The 23,723-nt window shown below is 43.4% G+C and overlaps 2 protein-coding genes across 4 annotated transcripts in view; both read right to left on the bottom strand.

Moving 5' to 3' along the window:
• The window catches only part of map3k3 (mitogen-activated protein kinase kinase kinase 3), a 30,100-nt gene extending 27,231 nt beyond the window's left edge, over positions 1-2,869 (bottom strand). The window contains exon 1 of the mRNA XM_065010287.1: positions 1,278-2,869. The gene's annotated coding sequence lies outside the window, so the exon portion shown is untranslated. The remainder of the gene's footprint in view (positions 1-1,277) is intronic.
• Positions 2,870-4,179: 1,310 nt separating this feature from the next.
• Positions 4,180-22,156, bottom strand: limd2 (LIM domain containing 2). 3 transcript variants are annotated; one of them, XM_029636698.2, is made up of 5 exons: positions 21,976-22,156; positions 20,270-20,352; positions 8,566-8,610; positions 8,100-8,236; positions 4,180-7,926 (listed from the first exon to the last, which is right to left on the bottom strand). In XM_029636698.2, the coding sequence occupies exons 2-5, from the start codon at positions 20,339-20,341 to the stop codon at positions 7,767-7,769; spliced, it is 414 nt and encodes a 137-aa protein (XP_029492558.1). In that variant the 5' UTR covers positions 20,342-20,352; positions 21,976-22,156; the 3' UTR covers positions 4,180-7,766. The 3 variants fall into 3 exon arrangements, with proteins under 3 accessions (XP_029492558.1, XP_029492559.1, XP_029492560.1); XM_029636699.2 differs by lacking the exon at positions 20,270-20,352 and adding an exon at positions 10,355-10,417; XM_029636700.2 differs by lacking the exon at positions 20,270-20,352 and having other exon boundaries at positions 21,976-22,155.
• Between the last annotated feature and the right edge of the window lie 1,567 nt (positions 22,157-23,723).

The following is a 23,723-nucleotide window of genomic DNA, read 5'->3' as shown; positions in this document are numbered from 1 at the left end:
GAAATGTCCATTAAAGGAGCAATATGCAGAAATTAAAATGTGAAAAGTTAGCCTATTTTCAGTTTATGTGGCAAAACAAGTAGTGTAATGTGTAGAGAATCATTGTACCATCTAAACCAGTATGAAATACATTTTCAATAACCAGAAATATTGTATTTTCAGCTGTTTAAAGCTGGTGTGCGGCTATGGAACCGTGACCTGTTCACCGGACATGCTACCTGTCCCAGACCTGCTGTTTTCAACTCTTTAGAGACAGCAGGAGCGGTAGAGATACTCTGAATGATCGGCTATGAAAAGCCAACTGGCATTTACTCCTGAGGTGCTGACTTGCTGCACCCTCGACAACTACTGTGATTATTATTATTTGACCATGCTGGTCATTTATGAACATTTGAACATCTTGGCCATGTTCTGTTATAATCTCCACCCGGCACAGCCAGAAGAGGACTGGCCACCCCTCATAGCCTGGTTCCTCTCTAGGTTTCTTCCTAGGTTTTGGCCTTTCTAGGGAGTTTTTACAAGCCACCGTTGCTTCTACACTTGCATTGCTTGTTGTTTGGGGTTTTAGGCTGGGGTTCTGTACAGCACTTTGAGATATCAGCTGATGTAAGGGCTATATAAATACATTTGATTTTGATTTGATTTGTACAAAACCAAAAGTAAAAGAAGCAAAAACAAAACAAGAGAATGGGAAGCATAGAAATAGTGCACATAAAGCACATCTACCGCTTCTTAGACTTGATTTCAATGAGAATGACAGATCTATAACTCAGTTTCTCTGTGAATTTGGTTGGGCCACCCAAAAAGTTACATATTGCTGCTTTAATTATAATCCACATAATAATTCACATTTTCTGTTGCTGCAGGGTAATTTTCCTACTGTAGCAAATTGGCTCAAATTAAGATCCTACATCTGTATCATTCTAAACTCCAGTTCTTGTGGGCCACAGTGTCTGCTGGTTTTCATCATTGCTTTTTCGGGAGTAATTCACTTCGACTTGGGGGACTGTCCAATTGATCAAGTAATATCATGGAGGAAGGAGAGAAACCCTAGGCTATGAGAATTACAGGTGATGTACAACTAGGCCTTAAGAGACTTAAGGACACTTAACTATTCATTAATTTGATAAAAAATAAATGATATCACTTTGAGTGGAGCTTATTGAGTGTTGTCCTTTAGCCATATTCAGCATATAAGGGTGTGAGTGTTTCTATAGGTTGGATTCCTTTTGAAATTGTTCTGTGATGTGATGTGTTGAATATGCATGAGCTCTCACCTGTGCTGTTGCCCTGATGATTAACCTCTGTCTGGAAGATGAGAGCCGTTCCCTCTAGCGGGGGTCCTGGTTCAACTTCTAACTGGGTGCTCAGGAGAGATGCTGCAGCGTCAGTTTGAACGGTTATCTCCAGAGCATCATCCTCATCTTTGATCTCCAGTCTTTGTTGTTGATTCACTCGCATAACCACACCGAGATACAGAGGGATGAGGGCGCCATGGTGGGGTTGCCCCCAGGTGCGGGGGCACTAGTGCGCGCGCTGGTCCACGAAAGTTTGTTACGCACTAGCCAGTAAATATAAATTCTAATGAGCAGTAGGCCTAGAAAACACAATGTCGTCACATCGAGATCGTCACTGTACATGCGTATACATTTGGATTCCTCTAATGCCAAATTAATTTAACAGAAATATAGTCCAAAATCCGTTACATTAGACTGCGCTCAGAAAGTGACCAAAAAGAAAAGCGTCAACCTTCCGTCACCACAAAAACGTTCGACAACTTGCCCATATTTCCAAACTTGATCAAAAAAGAAAAACGTCCGATGGCATTTCATTGTGGAACCAGAAGCCCAATTTACAGGCTAGAATACAAAAAACGAACATAGGCCATCATAATTCTCTCAATTCAATAATCAATATTTCCCAGTGACATTTTGTCAGCATGGAACGGGTGAACTAACACAAAAGATGTAACAATAAACGTGTTGCCTTTATGAAATCCATTTGCAACAGTGTAACAGTACACCAAAGGAAAAGGACGAAGCGATTTCCGTGATTTTGATGGCCTCTTTTCCTGCTAAATTTGCAGTTTTTCCCTTTTTGTTCTATGCCCTTTTTCTCTCCTAACTGTATTGTTCCATCTCTATACAGAATAATTATTATTAATCCATAAACTGCAAACAGGCACCAGACTTTTTATAACAAAGAAATCAGGTGAAAAAATGTAATTCAACACACAACATGGTGGAGATGGGAGATGAAAATTCAACTACGAAAGCAGGCTATTATTTTCGGAATAATGGTGTAAAATTATAGGAGACGGATGCAACACATAGTTGACCACACACAATTAATACATTTGCATCGATAACAAGTTATGATTGGATGGTTTTATCGAGAAAATATATTGTGCGCATAACCGAACTTTTACCATCTCCGCGATGCCCGATAAGCAGTGGAAGAACTCAACAAAAGTGGAAGAAACTGTGCTCTCTTTGTGCAATAGAAGTGATAAACATGCACCAACTGTTCAGAAGACTTGAGCGAAAGATATTCCATAAATTCAGGTCCTGATGCTCACCGTCATAAAGTAAAATGTATTTTTAATGCAACCAATTTCCTGACAGAAAAAACAATCCGTCACCGGAACCCCTATAGAACGCTTCTTACAAAACGAGAAAAATGTGTATATTCCCAATGCTTTGTAGGCTTATGATTCAATATTCTGAATGCCGTGGTTGGTCATGGGCAAAGGTGCATCATAATAACTCATATTTGTGTTCCATTTGGGTAAAGCATACAGTAACTAAAACGACTCCGTGCTTTTCTCGGGGGCGCGCTGTTCCTCTGTCGATTTCTTGCTCCTGGTAGCGCGCACAATATTAATGGCGCGCTCAAAACCAGACTTGCGACCATCCACACATACATTGATGACGTAGGCTGCATGAAAAGTAAAGGCCTAGAAATTTCACTTTTGCGTTCTCCATCACAAAATAACTTTTTAGACAGAGCGCTGACAATAAATACTATGAGCAGATACCATGATGAAGACCAAATATCATCCTTATTTAAAATGATATGGCATTTGACTTCAACTTGACTGAACTCATGAACTTCAGTGACATTTGACACATTACATTCAATATAGGGTCTAACAAATCTGCACCCAGGGCTATAATATAGTTTGTGTGAGTGTAGATTATTCCATAGAAGTATAGGGTCGGCAAGACTTGAATAATACCACAAAAGCAGTACTTTATAGTGTTTAATCCATGGTTCAATAGCAAAAACATGGCCTATTATAAGTGAAAGAAACTACAGATTTTCTATTTTAATTTGATTAGTCTGTTCTCTCAGAGAATGTTCCTGCACGGCAGGAAATGCAAACTTGTATGTATTCAAGGTTTAAAAAGGCTCCTAAAGTTTGTAATTTCCACTTTAAAATGTCAAACTTAATTTGCACGAACATAACATTTACAGATGTGAAATCTTAATATGAGCCCGTTTGCTACAGCAAGAACAGAATCCTGCAGCAACAGGGAATGTGAATTATGGACATTTTAGTAAGGGTTGATACAGATGTAGGATCTTCATTTGATCACCCTGTTGGAGGATACATTTCAAATGTGTAGTGTATTTGAGATTTTAAAAGGATTCTGAAGTTTGTCATTTCCACTATGACATTTCAGCCTTGATTTTCCCTTTTGAAAAATGTCATGTCAAACCAAGGCTGAAATTTCAAAGTGGAAATGACAAACTTCAGAATCCTTTTAAAATCTCAAATACACTATAAGGTTTAAAATTTCTCCTCCAACAGGGTGATCCAATTAAGATCCTATATCTGTATTAACCCCTACAAAAAACGTCCACTCATCCACTTAATAATAAAACTGTCCCGTTGCTGCAGGATTATTTTCCTGCTGTGAGGGAACTGGTCAAATTAAGATAACACATCTGTACAAGTAGGAGACAATATTGATGCTCTGTACTGTTTTCTTCAGGCACCTTGAACTAAAACAACTCCTGTTGTCGAGCATCTGAAAGAGTCTATAAACAGTATATAATAAACACACTAGATCCTATACAATTCATAAAAAAGGGCTACTATTTACACAACAAATGACTAGTATCAAATATGAAATATGCACTGCCTTTACTCATCATGTAATAAAGACAACCATCTCACTTATCACCAGCATCTTCATTTATTTTTCCAAAAGCATGTAAAAATTTAAACTACTGAAAGAAAATGATCAAACCAAATCCATTTGATTGTGTGTAGGTGTGAGGGGGACAAATCACATGATTTATAATCATGTTCTTCTACAACACAATTTAACTGGAGTAACAATCCAAAAGAAGAAGAGAGTAGAGGTGAAAGACGAGTAAGAGCCAAAACGTCCTTTTGCTTGCAAGGTCACCATCCACAGGTCAAGTTATACAGAATGTTTTTGTTTTTAAATGCATACATTTAGACAACAGTGACACCTGCATTGAGAAATAAATGTTAAGTCTACATCCAATTTTGCACACAACTACATGACTCGCAGAACACAGACAGTCACATTGCTCTCATAGACCTGAGCCTCCTGGTACCAGTATGGAAAAGTGTACCTACTTTCTTTTTGTTTGTTTCTCTATACAAAGAAAGTTTATTCACAGGATAACGCCATTGTACCTTGGTACACTCCTCACACATAAAGACGATATGGACACAGTGTTATTTGATATGATATTCTTGGTTACAAAGCATTCTGGGTGGTCTCAAGGACCGTTACAAATTTTAAAAAACAAATAGATAACTTTACAACTTGAGGAAATGTACTGAAAAAATGAAAAGCATTCAGGAGAGAGTGGAGGATGAGCGGGTACGTAAACTTCTGGCTGAGTGAAGCCACTCATATCCACCACAGGGACTGAGTGGAAAACAAGCACAAGGATTCTTTTCATTCACAGGGGAATAGGCTGGAACAGGGAGAAAGGTATGTGCACTCAAAAACAAAACATTGTTTTGAAAAAGCATGTTAGGCAATAGTTTTTGCCATTTATTTCTAAGGATTTACTTATCAAAAAGTAACATTTTATTTCCTATTCTGCACAGCATGCTCTAATTAAGCAATGAAGCCCGAGGAGGTTTGGTATATTCCCAACATAGCACAAACCCCCAAGGTGCCTCATTGCTATTATAAACTGGTTACCAATATTATTAGATTAGTAAAAATAAATGATTTGTCATACCAGTGGTATGCGGTCTGATATAACACGGCTTTCAGCCAATCAGCATTAGAACCACCCAGTTTATCATTCACAGTAAACTTTCCATCACAATATACATTGTGTCATTCAAGTGTTGTGGCATTGAATACTTCCCAAATGATGTAATTCAAAGGCTTTAGTTTCATTCTAAAGCTAGAATGAAGAAAATAAAAATCTTATCTATTGAGTTTGTTGGCCAAAGCAGGTGTCGCTTTAGAACATTCCAACCTAAAAAAATACCTGTAGCACAACCGTTTCATCCCAAGGCCCCTCCCACATCTTAAAAAAATGAGTAAAAGCTATACAGAAGAAATTACTGGGGGCAAACGTGTATATTGACAATTGTGTGATAAGTAATATCTCAAGCCTTTACTGGGACTGGCTGAACTGACTCAAGCATTTCCGACCTCTCTTCTCCCACCAGGAGGCGCTACTCTGAGGTTCAGGGCTCTGTAGGCCTGGGCTTTACTCACTGCGTAGGAATTCCCCTGAACATGCCCCAGTTCAAACAACATTCCCTGTTAGCGCCCACCCCTCACATAGTACTAGGTCCTGGTGCTCAAAATCAGAGATGAAGCAGCAGCGAGACATCCCACTCCCTCATTCTTTCTGGTTACATTAGTCAATAAAGTAGACCAGACCCAGCTGCTATCTATCACATTGGTGTCGATGGGAGATCCACCCTGTTCAGCAGACTGAAACTGACAATTTTTCCCCCAATGGTAAACGGCCTGAAGTGAACCATCTTCACAAATCCACCACCTCTGCTCAGAATCACGTGATGCAGTCGAGACAAGAAAGCCATGAGGCATTTATATAAAATAAAATAAAGATATTTATGTTTGCAGATGTGATGTCACTGGAGAAGCACGATAGTATATATATATTTTTTTACATTATGTGATTTCACTTGTGGCCCCGTCAGGACATCCCAGTCATATTTGAATTTCTGCCACATTCAGAACACTGAATTCTCAGACTTTCGGGCATTCAAGACAACAGGGAACTCAAAAAGAAAAAAAGTGGATGGGATTTTTTGTTGTTTTAAAAGGTCATCCAACTCATAATTCTGCGCCAGAAACTCTGGCCTCTTTCTAGAGCTGACTTTCCCAATTGGCAGATCACAGACATCAGGATTTTGACATTGTTCCCCCACCAGAGTTCACAGTTGTCTTGAAAGATCCGAAAGTCCCGCTTAGTTTTACACACCAACTTAGCCCAATTTAGTACATGAACAGACAGCTCTGCATGGACAGGAAACAGCAGGGGATATTAGCGTGACAGTTGTGGTTTCCTGTTAGGCTATGTTCCCTGTCAATCTAACATTGACTTGTCTGGTTAACATGCATGGTCATATGTGCACAGTATAGTGTGATATGTTCACTAAGCACAAGCTATGTACAAACACCTATGAGATACTTCTCATATTCAGAATAAAGACGAAAAAGCCTCTACGAGTGAGAGCAACTTATCGCATGACCGTCAAACCCAGCAAATAACAGAGCAAAGAGAGCCTTTTAAAACCAGAAAAGTGAGATTAAGAGTCAATGAAGCAGATTAGTTTTAAAAAGTCATCCAGAACACAGGAGGGAAGTACAGACTAAAGGTATGACAGCTAAGACTCATACAGGACAAACATGCAGAACTGAAACCTAGCAGCCATTCAGATCATAGGAGCAAAAAACCATTTGAACAATAAGACAGAATTCAACTAAATGTACCCAGAGAGAGAGAACGTGTGACAGTTTTACAGTACCATGTTTGTTTCTCAGATAAGTGAACCCTGACAAACTCACAAATAGGCTTCCGCAGGTGCTACCGCAATGCAGAGGACTGGTCTTTAAAATTGGTGTTAGATTTAATTGACTATATGGAACTAAAAAGAGGTCATAAAATACAAACGTGCTAATGAACCTAGCTCAGTATGGTTGACCTGAGTATGCTCTACAGCTGAGGGTGAACTCCAGCTTCTCTAACCATATGTTCACCTGAGCATACGGTCCCTTGCGCCTGTTGCGTCAAAAGGGTGCAAATTTATCCGAAAAATAAACAAGAAAACAATGATGTGTAGTCCTCAAAAGAAAAAAAACATACTGGTTTGTGAATAAGCAGTTTGGTCACAATTAAACATTTCAAAAGAGCAAATGTAAAATAAAAATGATACTGTAACCAAATGAAAGGAATAAACACCCCACTAAATAAAATGCCGAGCAACAGGGAGCGTGACCGGCCAGTCAGTGGGTGTGTCTTCCATGTGGAGCGAGCGCACAGGAGCGTTGACTGCACCCCTCATGACACGTTGGTGCTCTTTATGACATGTTGGAGGTGGAGACGAGGCAGCTTTGGGGATGAGATGGGAAATGCCAGTAGGATACTGCTGACCTGCAAAACTACCCAAAATCTAAAACTAACCCTGACCATTACCAATTCTGAAAATAAAAGTTGGTTTGCAGGTCAGGAGTGTCCGTATAGCCTTTCCCGTGGGAGAGCGGTTGGGACACAGACAGGCGTGGCTACGCAGTCTTAGTTATGTTCTCTCCCTCCTTGGAGGTCCAAAGCTCCTTGTGCTGCTTGCGGCCAAAGCCCTCATCATAGTTGCCTTTGCTCTTGAAGAGCTGCTGGAAGTGCGGCTTGCAGTAGAAATCACCCGAAAGGGCAGCAAATGTGCCCAGGCTGCAGGGAGGGAGGGGCAGAATATAAACAAAATAACACAGTTTCATATGGAGTGGGTGGGTGAGTGAGTGAGTGGGTGGGTGAGTGGGTGAGTGAGTGGGTGGGTGAGTGGGTGGGTGAGTGAGTGGGTGGGTGGGTGGGTGAGTGGGTGGGTGAGTGAGTGGGTGTCTCACCTGAGTTTGGTGTTGCAGTGTTTGCAGCAGAAACAGGCCGAGTGGAATATCAGGTTGTTAGCCACCAATCTCTCCATGGGGTAGACGGTCTTCTCACATGACGAGCACACCTCCCTCGGTGTCTTGAAGCTGAAGGACTACGCACATGAACAAAACCCACACCGTTACTATGGCTTCAAACATGTGTTTCAATGGATAAATGAAGCATCATCTCAACTTGCTCACTTGTCTATAACCAATCTATCGAAATGAGTTGCTGTTGAGAGTATGTGAAAACATATACTGGTATATAAACTGTAGTTCCATTATGGATGACGTTTAAATGACATCTGAGTAAAGGTCAGTAGGGTGAGATACACTGGGCCAGACAGACAGGTAATGGAGAAGGATAGTGATTAAAAGATAATGTCCTACTGGGTAGAAACCGGGACAAAGGAGGGGGGGGTGATAATGGAGGTATATTTACTTTGGAGCGCTGGACAGGTTTATCTTCAGGGGCATTTCTGTTGTCCTGGAATACAAATGAGTAAACCTCAGTACTTTCCTATTTAGTGTTATTACAACAGAAGTGTAAGCATTCAGGATTTCCCCTGTTATATTGACAAGACCATGCCCATAATATCCCTCTCATCTCAGTCGTTTCCCCACTCCCGCTCTCTCCCTCCCAGCAGCTCCATCTGTCAGTGTACTGTACTCCCCAGAGGGCAGGTCAGCTACCTTCTGTCTGGACATGTGAGTAGGTACACTGAACACACAATCATAGGGAAGCACAACCATTTCAAATATAAACCCCAAGCGTGACATTACGGACATCCTCTGGATGCTCTCGACTTGCACAGCGGTTTAAGAAATCAACCAATCCCACTGTTACACTAAATCACTAAACTGGAATTCTGATGTACAACTTTGAGTCAATAAAAAACCCATTTGTTCACAAACCTTACAAACAGTTCAGTGTGAGAGCTTGGCCTTAACAGAGAGCACCATTCAGGTCTATAGAACTAAAGGCCTTATGTAATGGAGGCCCGTCTCATTTCTCTACTCGTGGCTCCAAAGCCCCACACTCTGACACAAACATCCATGGACTTCCTGCTTCAACTTGACTCTACAGAGAGGCCCTGAACACTCATTCCTCTCCATGACAACTGCATTATACCGTACACAAACAAGTTACTTTCAACATACAAACATGAACTCCTAGACCCTACTGTCGACACTGACTCCCTGTCAAAACCCATATGAGGGCAGGATAGGTATCATATTGTCTGCCATATTGCTAACAGATGTTGACCTAGCAGATCATTGTGGCTTAGAGTCGGTTTGAAACTAGGTCACAAAAGACCACAGGGCAGACATAGGTCAAGCAATTGGTCGAAGGCGCCTTGGTCTCAGCTGTCACACCTGGTGAAGAACTATGCTTCAAAACTATGTGACCGACAGGCTTCAGCAATTTCTCCACATTGACGTCCACGCCCTGAAGCTGGACTAGCAGATCAATTAGCAGACAGACAGACAGACACGCATTCAGGCAGACGCACTGTAAAGGCTGTGTCCACTTGTGTGCAGGCCGGACTGCTCTCTGGGAAAGTCCACTGCTGACATCTAAACCCTGACTGTTATGGAAGGAGATTGGTGGTAGTAGTCAGGGGGGGCTCATTTGACAGACAACTGTGCGACAGCCCCTTTCATGAAGCCCGTGCAAAAGAAAGGAGGACATTTAGGCTACATTCACACACATTGAAGGGGAGTGGACACACAGAGCACTGATCCACAGGGATATGGGTTGTTTACAACAAATCCAGCTCCTCATTGGGTCTGCTCAATTAGAACGGCCCGAAAAACTCAATTAAACTGAAATAATGTTGAGCCGTAACAAGCGGTTCAGAGTGAAACCCATCAGCCACTGATTCAATCATGTTGCACTTCACAACTGGCAGTCATTAGGATCAAAGAAGAGCTCCCCAAAAGCCGTTACACATCATCTTGCATGTGCACAGATGATAGTTACCACAGAGACTTTGCGAATACAATTGGTATTCTATTAAATTGAAATGATCAAATTAGTAATTTTTGCATTGGCGTAAGTGTCACCCACTCACTACTGAACCCTGACGTGAAAATCATGTCAGATATCTTTAAAACTGAATGACTGAGGAAGCTGGGGTGTTGCCTTAGTTTGTGAGAACGGAATGTCTGATGGAGGGACTGCAACTTCCTGTAGATGCAATCGCCATCCTGACCATCTTCCTCCTCACCAAGTCTCCTTCATTCTCATATTTGGGTAGGGTACAGGGTGCACTGCATGGTAAACTCACTTCCTGTTGCAACAAGAAAGCAACCATCAGTAACACTCAACAGGAGCTTCATTTCATAAAATAAATAAACTGTTTCAAAAGGCAATGGTATCTGTTTTAGCACAGCATGCAACATACAGTACCTTACAGAAAAGTTCATCACCAATTCAGGCTGCACAAGATAAAACTGCAGCCCAGAATTGCCATAGCCACTAAAAGATCATGAAAACAAGAATATGGCAGGCAAGCATACAGTCAGTCCTGGAAGGCATCTACATGGCTGGTGCCATCTGCCTTCTTTTGCCTTATTTGTACATGAAGACACGCCACTGACTGCCGACCAAAGAATGACGTTGCGGCAGGAAGTAGTGATGACACAGACTTTAAGAGTCCCTGTGGGGAGCCTGCCACAGCTAACTGCCACCCCACTGGGCTTAGAACACAGGCTGATTACAGCAGATAAGAACTACCACAGGGAATGATCAGTGCACAGACCAAACCTCTCCTTAAATGGTGAGAAGGACAATATGAACATTATGGTGTGCCAACCGTGCACACAACTAAAGGTGGTCAAAAACAGTGGGCTAGATGCAGGCTGCCCATTAGATTAACACACGGTAATTGAATTAGTGGGTGGACCCATTTAGATTAGTTTGAAGTTGGAACCACTTACTAAAGTCTCCAGCCAGATCAGGCTCCCACCTTTAGCAACGTTAATATTCAGTCTCTTACCAGTCATTTATTCACACTAAGCGGAAGAGACACTGCTTCTCTGAGTTTCAGGTAGGCTACACTTCATGTATGTGAGATTCTTCCATGCAGCCATTTGAAGAGTTAGGCCCTGCTGTGCTGCACCCACAGTCAGATCAGGTTGAGACTCTCCCTCTCTGATGAGGAGCTCCTAATCTCATTACAATGACAAATCCCATTGCCTGTTCCCCTGGAGCTCAGACCACCACAACAATGGCAGGGGGTCTGGGGGTGACTGCACCCTGCCTCAAAGAAGGAGGCCTTCGCCGGGGTTGTCTGTTCAGGCCCAGGGAAACCACACTGGGGCTAGCTCTTCCCTAATAAAAGTATTGAGGGAAGGGTTCGGAGCGTCAAGTGCTTGCTTGCACGGCTATGCATTGTCTATGAATTCTACTTACAACTTTGAAACGGTCAGCGTTAGAAACCATAAACCAGACCTCAGTCCAATATTTGGGTATGTTTATACAGAGAACTAGCCTAAATCTGCCCCTTTTAGAACGGTTACAGCTACAGTCAGGAATATTAACAGCAATGGGACATCAATGTTTCCATCTAGAGTAGGGAGGCTAAGGGACTTGGTGGGGGTAAGTTTACTTAAAGCTTTTACCCCAGGCTGTGACACACACACGGAGCGAGAGATCACCCAGTGTTCTTACGGTAAGGTACACAGTAGTGAAACTTGCCCTAGATGTTGAAAGAAGTCAGTGGCCATTCATTTCAGTTAGTCTCTCAGCGCATCTTATTATTAGACCGCTGACTTGCACCCCTTGAGGAGACAGAGGGATGGAAAATAAACAGGAAAAATGCACTACGACTACACCAGCTTGTTAACCTCTTGAAGCTAGGGGGCACTATTTTTATGTTTGGAAAAATTCCCAAAGTAAACGGCCCATTTCTCAGGACCAGATGCTAGATGGACCAGATGCTAGAATATGCATATAATTGACAGATCAGGACAGAAAACTCTCAAGTTTCCAAAACTGTCAAAATATTGTCTGAGTATAACAGAACTGATATTGCAGGTGAAACCCTGAGGAAAATCAAATCAGGAAGTGCCTCTTATTTTGAAACCCTTCTTTTCCTATGCATGCCAATCCTCCATTTAAAGGGATATCAACCAGATTCATTTTTCTCTGGCTTCCCTAAGGTGTCAACAGTCTTTAGACATAGTTGCAGGCTTTTATTTTGAAAAATTAGCGTGAAAGATCACATTGCGTAAGTGGATAGGTGGGGGCTCTCAGAGTGAGTTTTTGCGCTACAGAGTAAAGCCGCCATTGTTCCTCCCGCTGTTATTGAAAACTCGGTTGATATATTATCGAATATATATTTTAAAAACTACCTGAGGAATGATTATAAAAAACGTTCGACATGTTTCTGTAGACATTATGAAGACTATTTGGAATTTCCGTCTGCGTTGTTGTGACCGCTCCTTCCTGTGGATTTCTGAACATAACGCGACAAACAAACGTCGGTATTTTGGGTATTAAAATCATCTTTATGGAACAAAAGGAACATTTGTTGTGTAACTGGGAGTCTCGTGAGTGAAAACATCCAAAGATCAAAGGTAAAAGGTTCATTTGATTACTTTTCTGATTTTCGTGACCAAGCTTCCTGATGCTAAATGTACATAATGCTATACTAGGCTATTGATACATTTACACAAACGCTTGGATTGCTTTCGCTGTAAAGCACAATTTCAAAATCTGAGACGACAGGTGGATTAGCAAAAGGCTAAGCTGTGTTTTGCAATATTGCACTTGTGATTTCATGAATATGAATATTTTTTAGTAATATTATTTGACTGTTGCGCTATGCTATTCAGCGGTTGCTGACGAAAATGATCCTGCGACAGGGATGGGTAGCGTCAAGAAGTTAAAGGGCCACCCATTCTGAATGTTATATTCAGAATGGGTGAACGGCGCCATGAAACAAAATGGCAGACGTTATACATCCCTCCCACAACCAATTGTCTTTTTTGTTAATTTGTTTGCTTTTTTGTTTTGTTTTTTTACATTTAAAAAATATATATTTTGTACATAATGTTCCCACTAGTCTCTTATGACATCAGGACCGCGATCACTCAGCATGGACAGGCAGAATCCTTCTTTTTCCTTTAATGAGTCTGACAAGCCCGACACGAACAATATACGGCTTTCTCGGGAACAGCCCCAGATCCCCGTGTTTAGCGTGAAGAGGCAGAGAAAGTGGCCAAAAGGAGGACTGCCTTCTGAGAATTTGTAGGCGATCGAATAACCCCCACTTCCTTCCAATCTGCTAACAAACATGCAATCTTTGGAGAATAAAATCGACAAGTTACGCTGAAGATTAAACTACCAACGGGACATCTTATGCTTCACAGAGTAGTGGCTGAACGACGACACCATCAACATACAGCTGGCTGGTTATACGCTCTCCCGGCAGGATAGAACAGCGGCTTCTGGTAAAACAAGGGGGGGGCGGACTATGTATTTTTGTAAATAACAGCTGATGCACGATAACTAAGGAAGTCTCGAGCTATTGCTTGCCTGAGGTAGAGCATCTCATGATAAGCTGTAGACCACACCATTTCTGTATTTTTCGTAGCTGTTTACATACCACCACAGTCAGAGGCTGGCACTAAGACAGCATTGAATGAGCTGTATCCCTTCATAAGCAAAGAAAAACGCGGGGCTCCTAGTAGCCGGGGACTTTAATGCGGGGAAACTTAAATCCGTCTTACCAAATTTCTATCAGCATGTTAAATGTGCAACCAGAGGGAAAACATTTCAGAAAGCAGGAAGCACCAGTGACCAGATCAATAAAAATTTAAAAAGTGGTCAGATGAAGCGGATGCTAAGCTACAGGACTGTTTTGCTAGTACAAACTGGAATATGTTCCCGGATTCCTCCAATGGCATTGAGGAGTTCACTACATCAGTCATTGGCTTCATCCATAAGTGCATCAAATGACGTCATCCCCACAGTGACCGTACGTACCTACCCCAACCTGAAGCCATGGATTACAGGCAACATCCACACTGAGCGAAAGCTGCCACGGTCGAAAAGTGAGACTAACCCAGGTAGCTTATATGAAATCCTGCTATGCCCTCCGATGAACCATCAAACAGGCAAAGAGTCAATACAGAACTAAGATTGAATCGTAGTACACCGGCTCTGACACTCGTCAGATGTGGCAGGGCTTTCAAACCATTACAGTCGACAAAGGGAAGTACAGTCGAGAGCTGCCCAGTGACACGAGCTAAACTACTTTATGCTCGCTGCGAGGCAAATGGCACTGACAGCTGTTCCAGAAGACTGTGTGATCATGCTCTCCGCAGCTGATGTGAGTAAGACCTTTAGACAGGTCAACATTCACAAGGCCGCATGGCCAGACAGATTACCAGGATGTGTACTGTGAGCATGCGCTGACCAACTGGCAAGTGTCTTCACTAACATTTGCAACCTCTCCCTGTCCGAGTCTGTAATACCAACATGTTTTAAGCAGACCACCCTAGTGCCTGTGCCCAAGAACACTTAAAGCCACTTTCTACCACTCTAAATTCCAAGCATCTGCCTCTAACCCTAGGAAGCTCTTTGCCACCTTCTCCTCACTCTTGAATCCTCCTCCCCCCCCTCCTCCCTCTCTGCAGATGACTTCGTCAACCATTTTGAAAAGAAGGTCGACGACATCCGATCCTCGTTTGCTAAGTCAAACGACACCGCTGGTTCTGCTCACACTGCCCTACCCTGTGCTCTGACCTCTTTCTCCCTCTCTCTCCAGATGACATCTCGCGTCTTGTGATGGCCGGCCGCCCAACAACCTGCCCGCTTGACCCTATCCCCTCCTCTCTTCTCCAGACCATCTCCGGTGACCTTCTCCCTTACCTCACCTCGCTCATCAACTCATCCCTGACCGCTGGCTACGTCCCTCCCGTCTTCAAGAGAGCGAGAGTTGCACCCCTTCTGAAAAAACCTACACTCGATCCCTCCGATGTCAACAACTACAGACCAGTATCCCTTCTTTCTTTTCTCTCCAAAACTCTTGAACGTGCCGTCCTTGGCCAGCTCTCCCGCTATCTCTCTCAGAATGACCTTCTTGATCCAAATCAGTCAGGTTTCAAGACTAGTCATTCAACTGAGACTGCTCTTCTCTGTATCACGGAGGCACTCCGCACTGCTAAAGCTAACTCTCTCTCCTCTGCTCTCATCCTTCTAGACCTATCGGCTGCCTTCGATACTGTGAACCATCAGATCCTCCTCTCCACCCTCTCCGAGTTGGGCATCTCCGGTGCGGCCCACGCTTGGATTGCGTCCTACCTGACAGGTCGCTCCTACCAGGTGGCGTGGCGAGAATCTGTCTCCTCACCACGCGCTCTCACCACTGGTGTCCCCAGGGCTCTGTTCTAGGCCCTCTCCTATTCTCGCTATACACCAAGTCACTTGGCTCTGTCATAACCTCACATGGTCTCTCCTATGACTGCTATGCAGACGACACACAATTAATCTTCTCCTTTCCCCCCTCTGATGACCAGGTGGCGAATCGCATCTCTGCATGTCTGGCAGACATATCAGTGTGGATGACGGATCACCACCTCAAGCTGAACCTCGGCAAGACGGAGCTGCTCTTCCTCCCGGGGAAGGACTGCCCGTTCCATGATCTCGCCATCACGGTTGACAACTCCATCGTGTCCTCCTCCCAGAGCGCTAAGAACCTTGGCGTGATCCTGGACAACACCCTGTCGTTCTCAACTAACATCAAGGCGGTGGCCCGTTCCTGTAGGTTCATGCTCTACAACATCCGCAGAGTACGACCCTGCCTCACACAGGAAGCGGCGCAGGTCCTAATCCAGGCACTTGTCATCTCCCGTCTGGATTACTGCAACTCGCTGTTGGCTGGGCTCCCTGCCTGTGCCATTAAACCCTACAACTCATCCAGAACGCCGCAGCCCGTCTGGTGTTCAACCTTCCCAAGTTCTCTCACGTCACCCCGCTCCTCCGCTCTCTCCACTGGCTTCCAGTTGAAGCTCGCATCCGCTACAAGACCATGGTGCTTGCCTACGGAGCTGTGAGGGGAACGGCACCTCAGTACCTCCAGGCTCTGATCAGGCCCTACACCCAAACAAGGGCACTGCGTTCATCCACCTCTGGCCTGCTCGCCTCCCTACCACTAAGGAAGTTCAGTTCCCGCTCAGCCCAGTCAAAACTGTTCGCTGCTCTTGCCCCCCAATGGTGGAACAAACTCCCTCACGACGCCAGGACAGCGGAGTCAATCACCACCTTCCGGAGACACCTGAAACCCCACCTCTTTAAGGAATACCTAGGATAGGATAAAGTAATCCTTCTCACCCTCACCCCCCCCCCCTTAAAAGACCTAGATGCACTATTGTAAAGTGGCTGTTCCACTGGATGTCATAAGGTGAAAGCACCAATTTGTAGGTCGCTCTGGATAAGAGCGTCTGCTAAATGACTTAAATGTAAATGTAAACACCAAGGTAACTTACCTAAATGACTTCCTGACCCGTAGCACTCACGTCTGTAGCCATGAAGTGCTTTGAAAGGCTGGTCATGGTTTACAACACCATTATCCCAGAAACCCTAGAACCCACTCTAATTTGCATACCGGCCCAACAGATGGCGCAATCTCTATTGCACTCTACACTGCCCTTTCCCACCTGGACAAAAGGAACACCCACGTGAGAATGCTATTCATTGACTACAGCTCAGCGTTCAATACCATAGTGCCCTCAAAGCTCATCAATAAGCTAAGGATCCTGGGACTAAACACTTCCCTTTGCAATTGGATCCTGGACTTCCTGACGGGCCACCCCCAGGTGATAAGGGTAGGTAACAACACATCCGCCACGCTGATCCTCAACACAGAGGCCCCTCAGGGGTACGTGCTCAGTCCCCTTCTGTACTCCCTGTTCACTCATGACTGAGTGGCCAGGCATGACTCCAACACCACCATTAAATTTGCCGATGACAGAACAATGGTAGGCCTGATCACTGACAACGACGAGACAGCCTATAGGAAGAAGGTCAGAGACCTGGCCGTGTGGTGCCAGGACAACAACCTCTCCGTCAACGTGATCAAGACAAAGGAGAGGATTGTGGACTACAGGAAAAGGAGAACCGAGCACGCCCCTGTTCTCATCGACGGGGATGCAGTTTAGCAGGAAGAGAGCTTCAAGTTCCTTGGTGTCCACATCACCAACAAACTAACATGGTCCAAGCACACCAAGACAGTCGTGAAGAGGGCACGACAAAACCATTTCCCCCTCAGAAGACTGAAAAGATTTGGCACGGGTCCTTCAAAAGGTTCTACAGCTGCACCAGCGAGAGCTGGCAGTGGTTGCATCACTGCCTGGTATGGCAACTGCGCGGCCTATGACCACAAGGCACTGCAGAGGGTAGTGTGTATGGCTCAGTACATCACCGCTGCTACTCTCTGTTGTTATCGTCTATGCATAGTCACTTCACTAGCTCTACCTACATGTACATATAACCTCAACTCACCGGTGCCCCCACACATAGACTCTGTACCGTTACACCCCCGAGATATAGTCTCGCTATTGTTATTTTACTGCTCTTTAATTACTTGTTCGTTATATTTATCATCTGTATTTTTTTAAATTATTATTTAAACCACAGTGTTGGTTAGGGGCTCGTAAGTAAGCATTTCACTGTAAGGTCTCACCTGGTGTATTCGGCGCATGTGACAAATACAATCCCTGGGTCATTTCATGTTTTCATATGCATCCGAGCTGATGGCGTTCAAGCAAGGCAGAAATCTGTCTGGTATGACGTAGCAGTGATAAAGTCTCACTACACTGGAAGTTAATAGGAATACGACTTTTAGATTACGAAAACATTATCATACATGTCAGATTTCAAAATTCAGGAGGATGTCTTCTCTCAAATAAACCATTTGTGCCAATTCATGTTTTAAATAATGGAGACAAAAAGACTCCCAGTCACTCCATGAAGGAGAGCACTCCTTGTCCCAGAATCGGACACGTGGCACATTGACGTAGCATGGACAAATTTTGCACTGTATATCTGTAGTTGTGAATGTCAGTCTCCACTGAGGCACATCTGCAGATTGAACATGGTGAGATTGTAAACTCCTAAATAGATTTTTATTTTACCTTTATTTAACTAGGCACGTCAGTTAAGAACAAATTCGTATTTTCAATGACAGCCTAGGAACAGTGGGTTAACTGCCTGTTCAGGGGCAGAACGACAGATTTGTACCTTGTCAGCTCGGGGGTTTGATCTTGCAACCTTCCGGTTACTAGTCCAACGCTCTAAACACTAGGCTACCCTGCCGCCTGATAGTGCAGTATGTTAAGGCGATTTCACAGCGAACTAGCTAGAGATAGATGGTACTGGGGTGAGAAGGGAAAGTCAGCAGACTTTTCTGGTCACAGGTGGATCTGAAACAAGGCCACCATGTTCAATGAACAAGCCTCATAACAAATAAGTGAGGCAGTATCGAGGCAGTAAAACCACTAAATTAGCAAGTTTCTTTCCAACCTGTCAGTTGAAAAGTCTTTCTTCACTTGCACATGTCAGGGGAGGCCATTTCCTGTGAGGCTGCGGTGAGAGAGAGATTGTCCTTATACGACTAGTGACAGAGAGCCTCAATGCCATAATCACGGATGTGAAACCTGTCTAGGGAGGTAACAGCTGACACTGACAAACAGGGGTCAAGATTGTCTAAGGAAAACCTCTGAATAACATCTACTCTCAGCTTTCACACATTCCCACTGGCATAACCGAACATTTTACGGACATCCCATCTCAAAAAGGTGAAGGAAAAATGTTTAGTCTGAGATTTCAACCCACAACCTTTGGCTCAAGATCAACTTTTAACAATATTGCGCTTTATTGACTTTAGCATGTAGGGACCCAGCGAGAAGCCGCTGATCATGCATTTAATGAAGTCACCCAAAAAACAGCCCTCAGCGTCAAAACCTGATACAACCTATCGCACAGAGAAGAGAAAGTTGCGCAACCAAAGCCTGTGGAGGGACAGGAATTCAGGAAGACAGGTCCCATCGCGTTGACCAAAACACATGCAAATCTGAAGTCTCCCATTCCATTGGAATTTCACCAAACATGGGAGATTGTACAACTAAAGCGCAAGATACCTTCTGCCCCCTTTGCCTGTTGTGTCAGGCTGTGTGACAGCAGAGGCAGGAGACAAAAGCATGAACTTTTAAGCCTACGCATCCCAAGATATGAAAGGTGGGTGGTGTGTGATGCAGTAGGCATTCCTCAGTAAACCAGGTTGCCCACAGTATACACTGCACATGTAGGCACTTTGCTGCTGTCATTCTCACGTGAGGCGAGGTTGCTGTGGAAAATGTTGCATTCTTTACTGGGCAGTGTGCAGTTTGTCCTTGGGTCCTCCCAATGTGACTGCAATTGCTTGGTACTAGGTTGTAAGAACAGCCAATAGGAAGGTTATCTAACCGATGGAAACGTTTAAACGTCTTGTTCAGTGTGCATCTAAAAGAATAGTGTTATTCACAACAAGCAACGATAAAATAGAGCAGGTGTAAACAACACAATGAACCGTTAGTGCCATTTAGGAAGTTTGTTTTCAAGAGGCTTCCATGTCACAATAATAAAGACAGGAGCGGAAAAGTTTGGGGCGGAAACGGCTGGGATAAATCCCATAATGCTGTGTGAATGAAGTCTTACATCCCTCCAGGGCATTACAAACAATGATTGGATTATTTCTGACATGTTCATTTGCTGACTATGGTTCATTGCTAGTTAAAAATATTTGGGACTTCTACCCAAGCGCGCTATATAATTACTGAATCAAATGAAATGTATCAAAAAACATTCATTTTTACATTGCAACCTACAAGGGAATGGCATGTCATTATGCCATGTCTTAGTTTATCTTATGTCAGGCTATTGTTCAATGATACCCTGCCTCAAAGACCGAGGTATCAAAAACAATGAATAATTTACCTGCGCCATTAGGCTAGCTAAAATAGCCATAACCAACTGGGCAGCTTTGGCTATCTACCTTTACTCATTCATAGTCCTCTTCTATCTAGTACACAACAGCTGGATGCATCTCCCACTCACACCCTCCACTGATCTGCACCTAAAACATACAGCACCTGACCGTTCTCTTTTTGCACTCCCTGTCCAATGACTGTAGTAAGGTGCTGTCATCTACACCATCCCAACAGACCATCTCTGTGACATCTGTAAAAAAGAAAATCTGACACCATGAGGACTTGGCCAGCTATGGAGGAAAGCTCAATTAAGTGCATTTGGAGCCGTACACTCAAAAACAAGTGGAAACATTTCCCATAGTTGTATAAAGGAAACATGTGCACTATATGGTTACTTCAATTGGACCTGCATGTAATGAACACATTTTTACATTGTGACCAAAGCCTCCCCTCCACTCTGACAGTCAGAAGCAGTATGTGCCTTTGACGAATCATTGGGCAATGGTGCATATGGCTGTACAATGGAAATGTTTCAAGCAAACTGCAGGTGCAATTTTCAATGCAGCCTAGGTGTCAATACAAGTAGACAGTGAAACCAGCTTCTATCCGCGCAGACAGAAGCTTGCCCCACAAACCCGCCAGCATTGACGTAAATCTGTCTTCAAACCATGTGTTAATCCTCGGCAAACACTGGGCCAAAATTAGAGACAGCACATCTACAGATCCCCAGTTTGTACCCACAAAGTGGCGGTAAACGAAAATGATCATATGCCAAGGCAGTAATTATAGAGATCGGAGTCTTGATTTGATAGAGAGCTGGTCTGGGAAGACCGCAGATGTGTTCTCCAAGGTCTCAACTTGGAGAACATCATACGGGAATGGAAGAGAAGACCATTTGAAACAGGTACTTTATCCACTCTGCTAGTGCTGGGCCATGCTGCTACTGTCATTAGCTCGCAGTGAGCCAGATAATTCACAGGGGTGTTACAATATATTATATTGTATAATTGATGCATTTCTAGGCTAATACTGTTCACCATGACACAGCGTTGCCTTCCAGTTCTTAACAACCGCCTTGCGCCTACCACACCAGAATCCCTTCCACAGCCCTTTATATAACAAGGAGAGACGCCAGGTTCTGTGCACCAAATAATGGCTGGCATGATTAGGTAATAACAGTACGTAGACATTAAGATTATCATCAGCCGGCCAGAGAGCGCTTCTGAAGTCAAACTGGGTGATGTATATGATTGGCAGGCGTAAACTTAAAATGGTCAAAATAATAACATTTATACTACGCACAAACACAATCTGTTGAGAAAACCAACAAAGGCGATCGACAGTGCACATTTCCTTCAGATTCTACATCAGTGATCAAACTAAAGTTAAAGTGCCCTTTACCCTACAACAACACACACAATATGACTTTTTAAAGCTTCACTTGAGGCAAAACATAAAATAAAGCCTCAACCAGTGAGAATAGTGCCCGATATTACGCTAGCTCGCAAGCTAACGTAACCATAAATATGGATCGTTCGAGATAAGCTCATTTTGAGTGAAATGCTGGGTAGCTGCACAATTCCGTACATAATGCCGGATTGATTAATCAGCGTGCAAAAAAAAGAGATGGCAAGTTGGCACAGTGCAATAAAATAGCGTTACATTGCACGTTTTTGCCCTATTTAAAAACAGAACAGCAGGGTAAACATGAGTCATTCCATCAAAAAACGGAATGGATGGCTAGCAACCTTGGTAGCTAGCATCGAGTGGACATCACCTCATCACAAAAGGAGAGGGAGGGGGAAGAGGGTATGCTGTCGCTAGCTAGCCATCTCTGCACAATAAACGCGAGAAATGGGCGAGAAACACTTACCATCTGTGTACTTTCGTCAACGTTTAAATAGAAAGACAATTTGTTGATCAATAGGCTGTGATCGATTGCTTTCTCATTCGGTTCCCCGATTTCTGCTGTCAGGATTCTTCCTACAGACCCGGCGAGTTACCTCAGCTTGGCTCCCCTGCTCTTGTTTTTCAAGAGTCGTTTTTTTTTGTTCTTTATATTAGCAGGATGTTGCACGCTATTGGTTCCAGTCACCCGGCTCTCTCCTCTTCACCCCACCCTGTTCTTTTACACCACCTCCCTCTACTTAAACGGTAATTCTTAAGAAAAAGAGATTCAAAAAAATATTAACAGTGTAGATCATTCCTAGGTTTAAAATTTAAAACACCCATGAATATGCATACACCACAACTAATGTAATCTCTTTTGCTGACAGGGTAAAAAAAAGCACCTTTCGACTCTTTAAAAAATATATTAACGAATCAAAAGTAGTACATGGGGGAAACACCTTTCGACTCTCATCTACACATAGTCTGACTGCACTGCCACTAATATGTTGTGTGCTGCAGATGACAAAGAACCCAAAGTGCACTGTACATGTAACAAGTCTCAGCACATTTCTGTCCAAAGTCCAGTGACTGAGGTTTATGTCTGGGTAGGTAGGTATGAACCACTCTTTAGCCCAGCATAGAACAAGTTCCACATTTAAGAGGCTGAGAAATCCTGCCGAATTCAAATCATTTGTAACAGTTCGAAGAATAGCACATTCAACCCTTAATTCCTGCTCAGTTTAACTAACATTCACAGCACAAGTCTGTTATGCCCAGTCTTGCCAACAGTTGGCTTTGTGATGGGAACCTGTGTTTAAATATGATATACATGCAAAAGTTGAACATGATAATAGTAGTGCTTAAAATAATGAAAGCAATTGGTTGTGTATGGTAATAAAAAAAAGACTAAAGAATTAAGTGTGAAATGGCTGTGTCGTTTGCTGCTGATGTCTTCATTAACTGTTAGGTCCATGTAAGTGCGTTTTGTGTGGAGTCAAGGGTGACCCAGAGTCCAGTTATTGAAAACAGATGTTGAGAGGCCTTCATCACACTAGAAGTAGAAGGGTTTGTGGGTCTAAGTGGGGGATGGTGTATGGGCTATTCTGTACTGAAAGAAAAGGGTTGGGGTTGTTACTCTTGAGACTGGAAAACACCTACCATCTAGTGGGGGTTATTGTGATTGCATTATGGTTGTTGGTGGTGGTGTGGGATCATTTACCATGTTTTATACCAGAGCCCAGTGGCCTGTACACACATTACTTTCAGTATCAGACATACTGTACGCGCTAACTAATTGTTTTTGAGGCAACTTAATCTGAAGACCTTGCAGGTCTATGGCAATGCCTGCAACAGTATTGCACGTAACACATTGATGTTGGCTCGATGAGTATCAGATAGATTGTATGTAAGGCTTCAGATCAGAGGTGCTGTGTGTGTAGCATACAAGGAGTTTTACTATGACTTCGGGCAGTGAATGGCCAGACAACGCAAGTCTCAGGCCCATGGAAGGAAGATTTGAAAGGCCCATCTCTTGGCATCGGAGAGAACATTTAGCAGTTTAAGATAATTTCCTGAAATTCTACAGATTGTCATGTGGCAAAGAGATTTAGTTGTTGTTGCAGTTTTAAAGCTAATATCCTGCAAGAGAGAAAACGTAAGTTTTAGAGCTAAAATTACAGTGCATTCATGTTAAAAAAAAATGAGAGGGAATACAAGTATTGAGTTGAAAAA

The sequence above is a fragment of the Oncorhynchus nerka genome, linkage group LG26, assembly GCF_034236695.1.
Source record: "Oncorhynchus nerka isolate Pitt River linkage group LG26, Oner_Uvic_2.0, whole genome shotgun sequence".
NCBI lineage: Eukaryota > Metazoa > Chordata > Actinopteri > Salmoniformes > Salmonidae > Oncorhynchus > Oncorhynchus nerka.
This window is presented reverse-complemented; position numbering and strand designations above follow the sequence as displayed.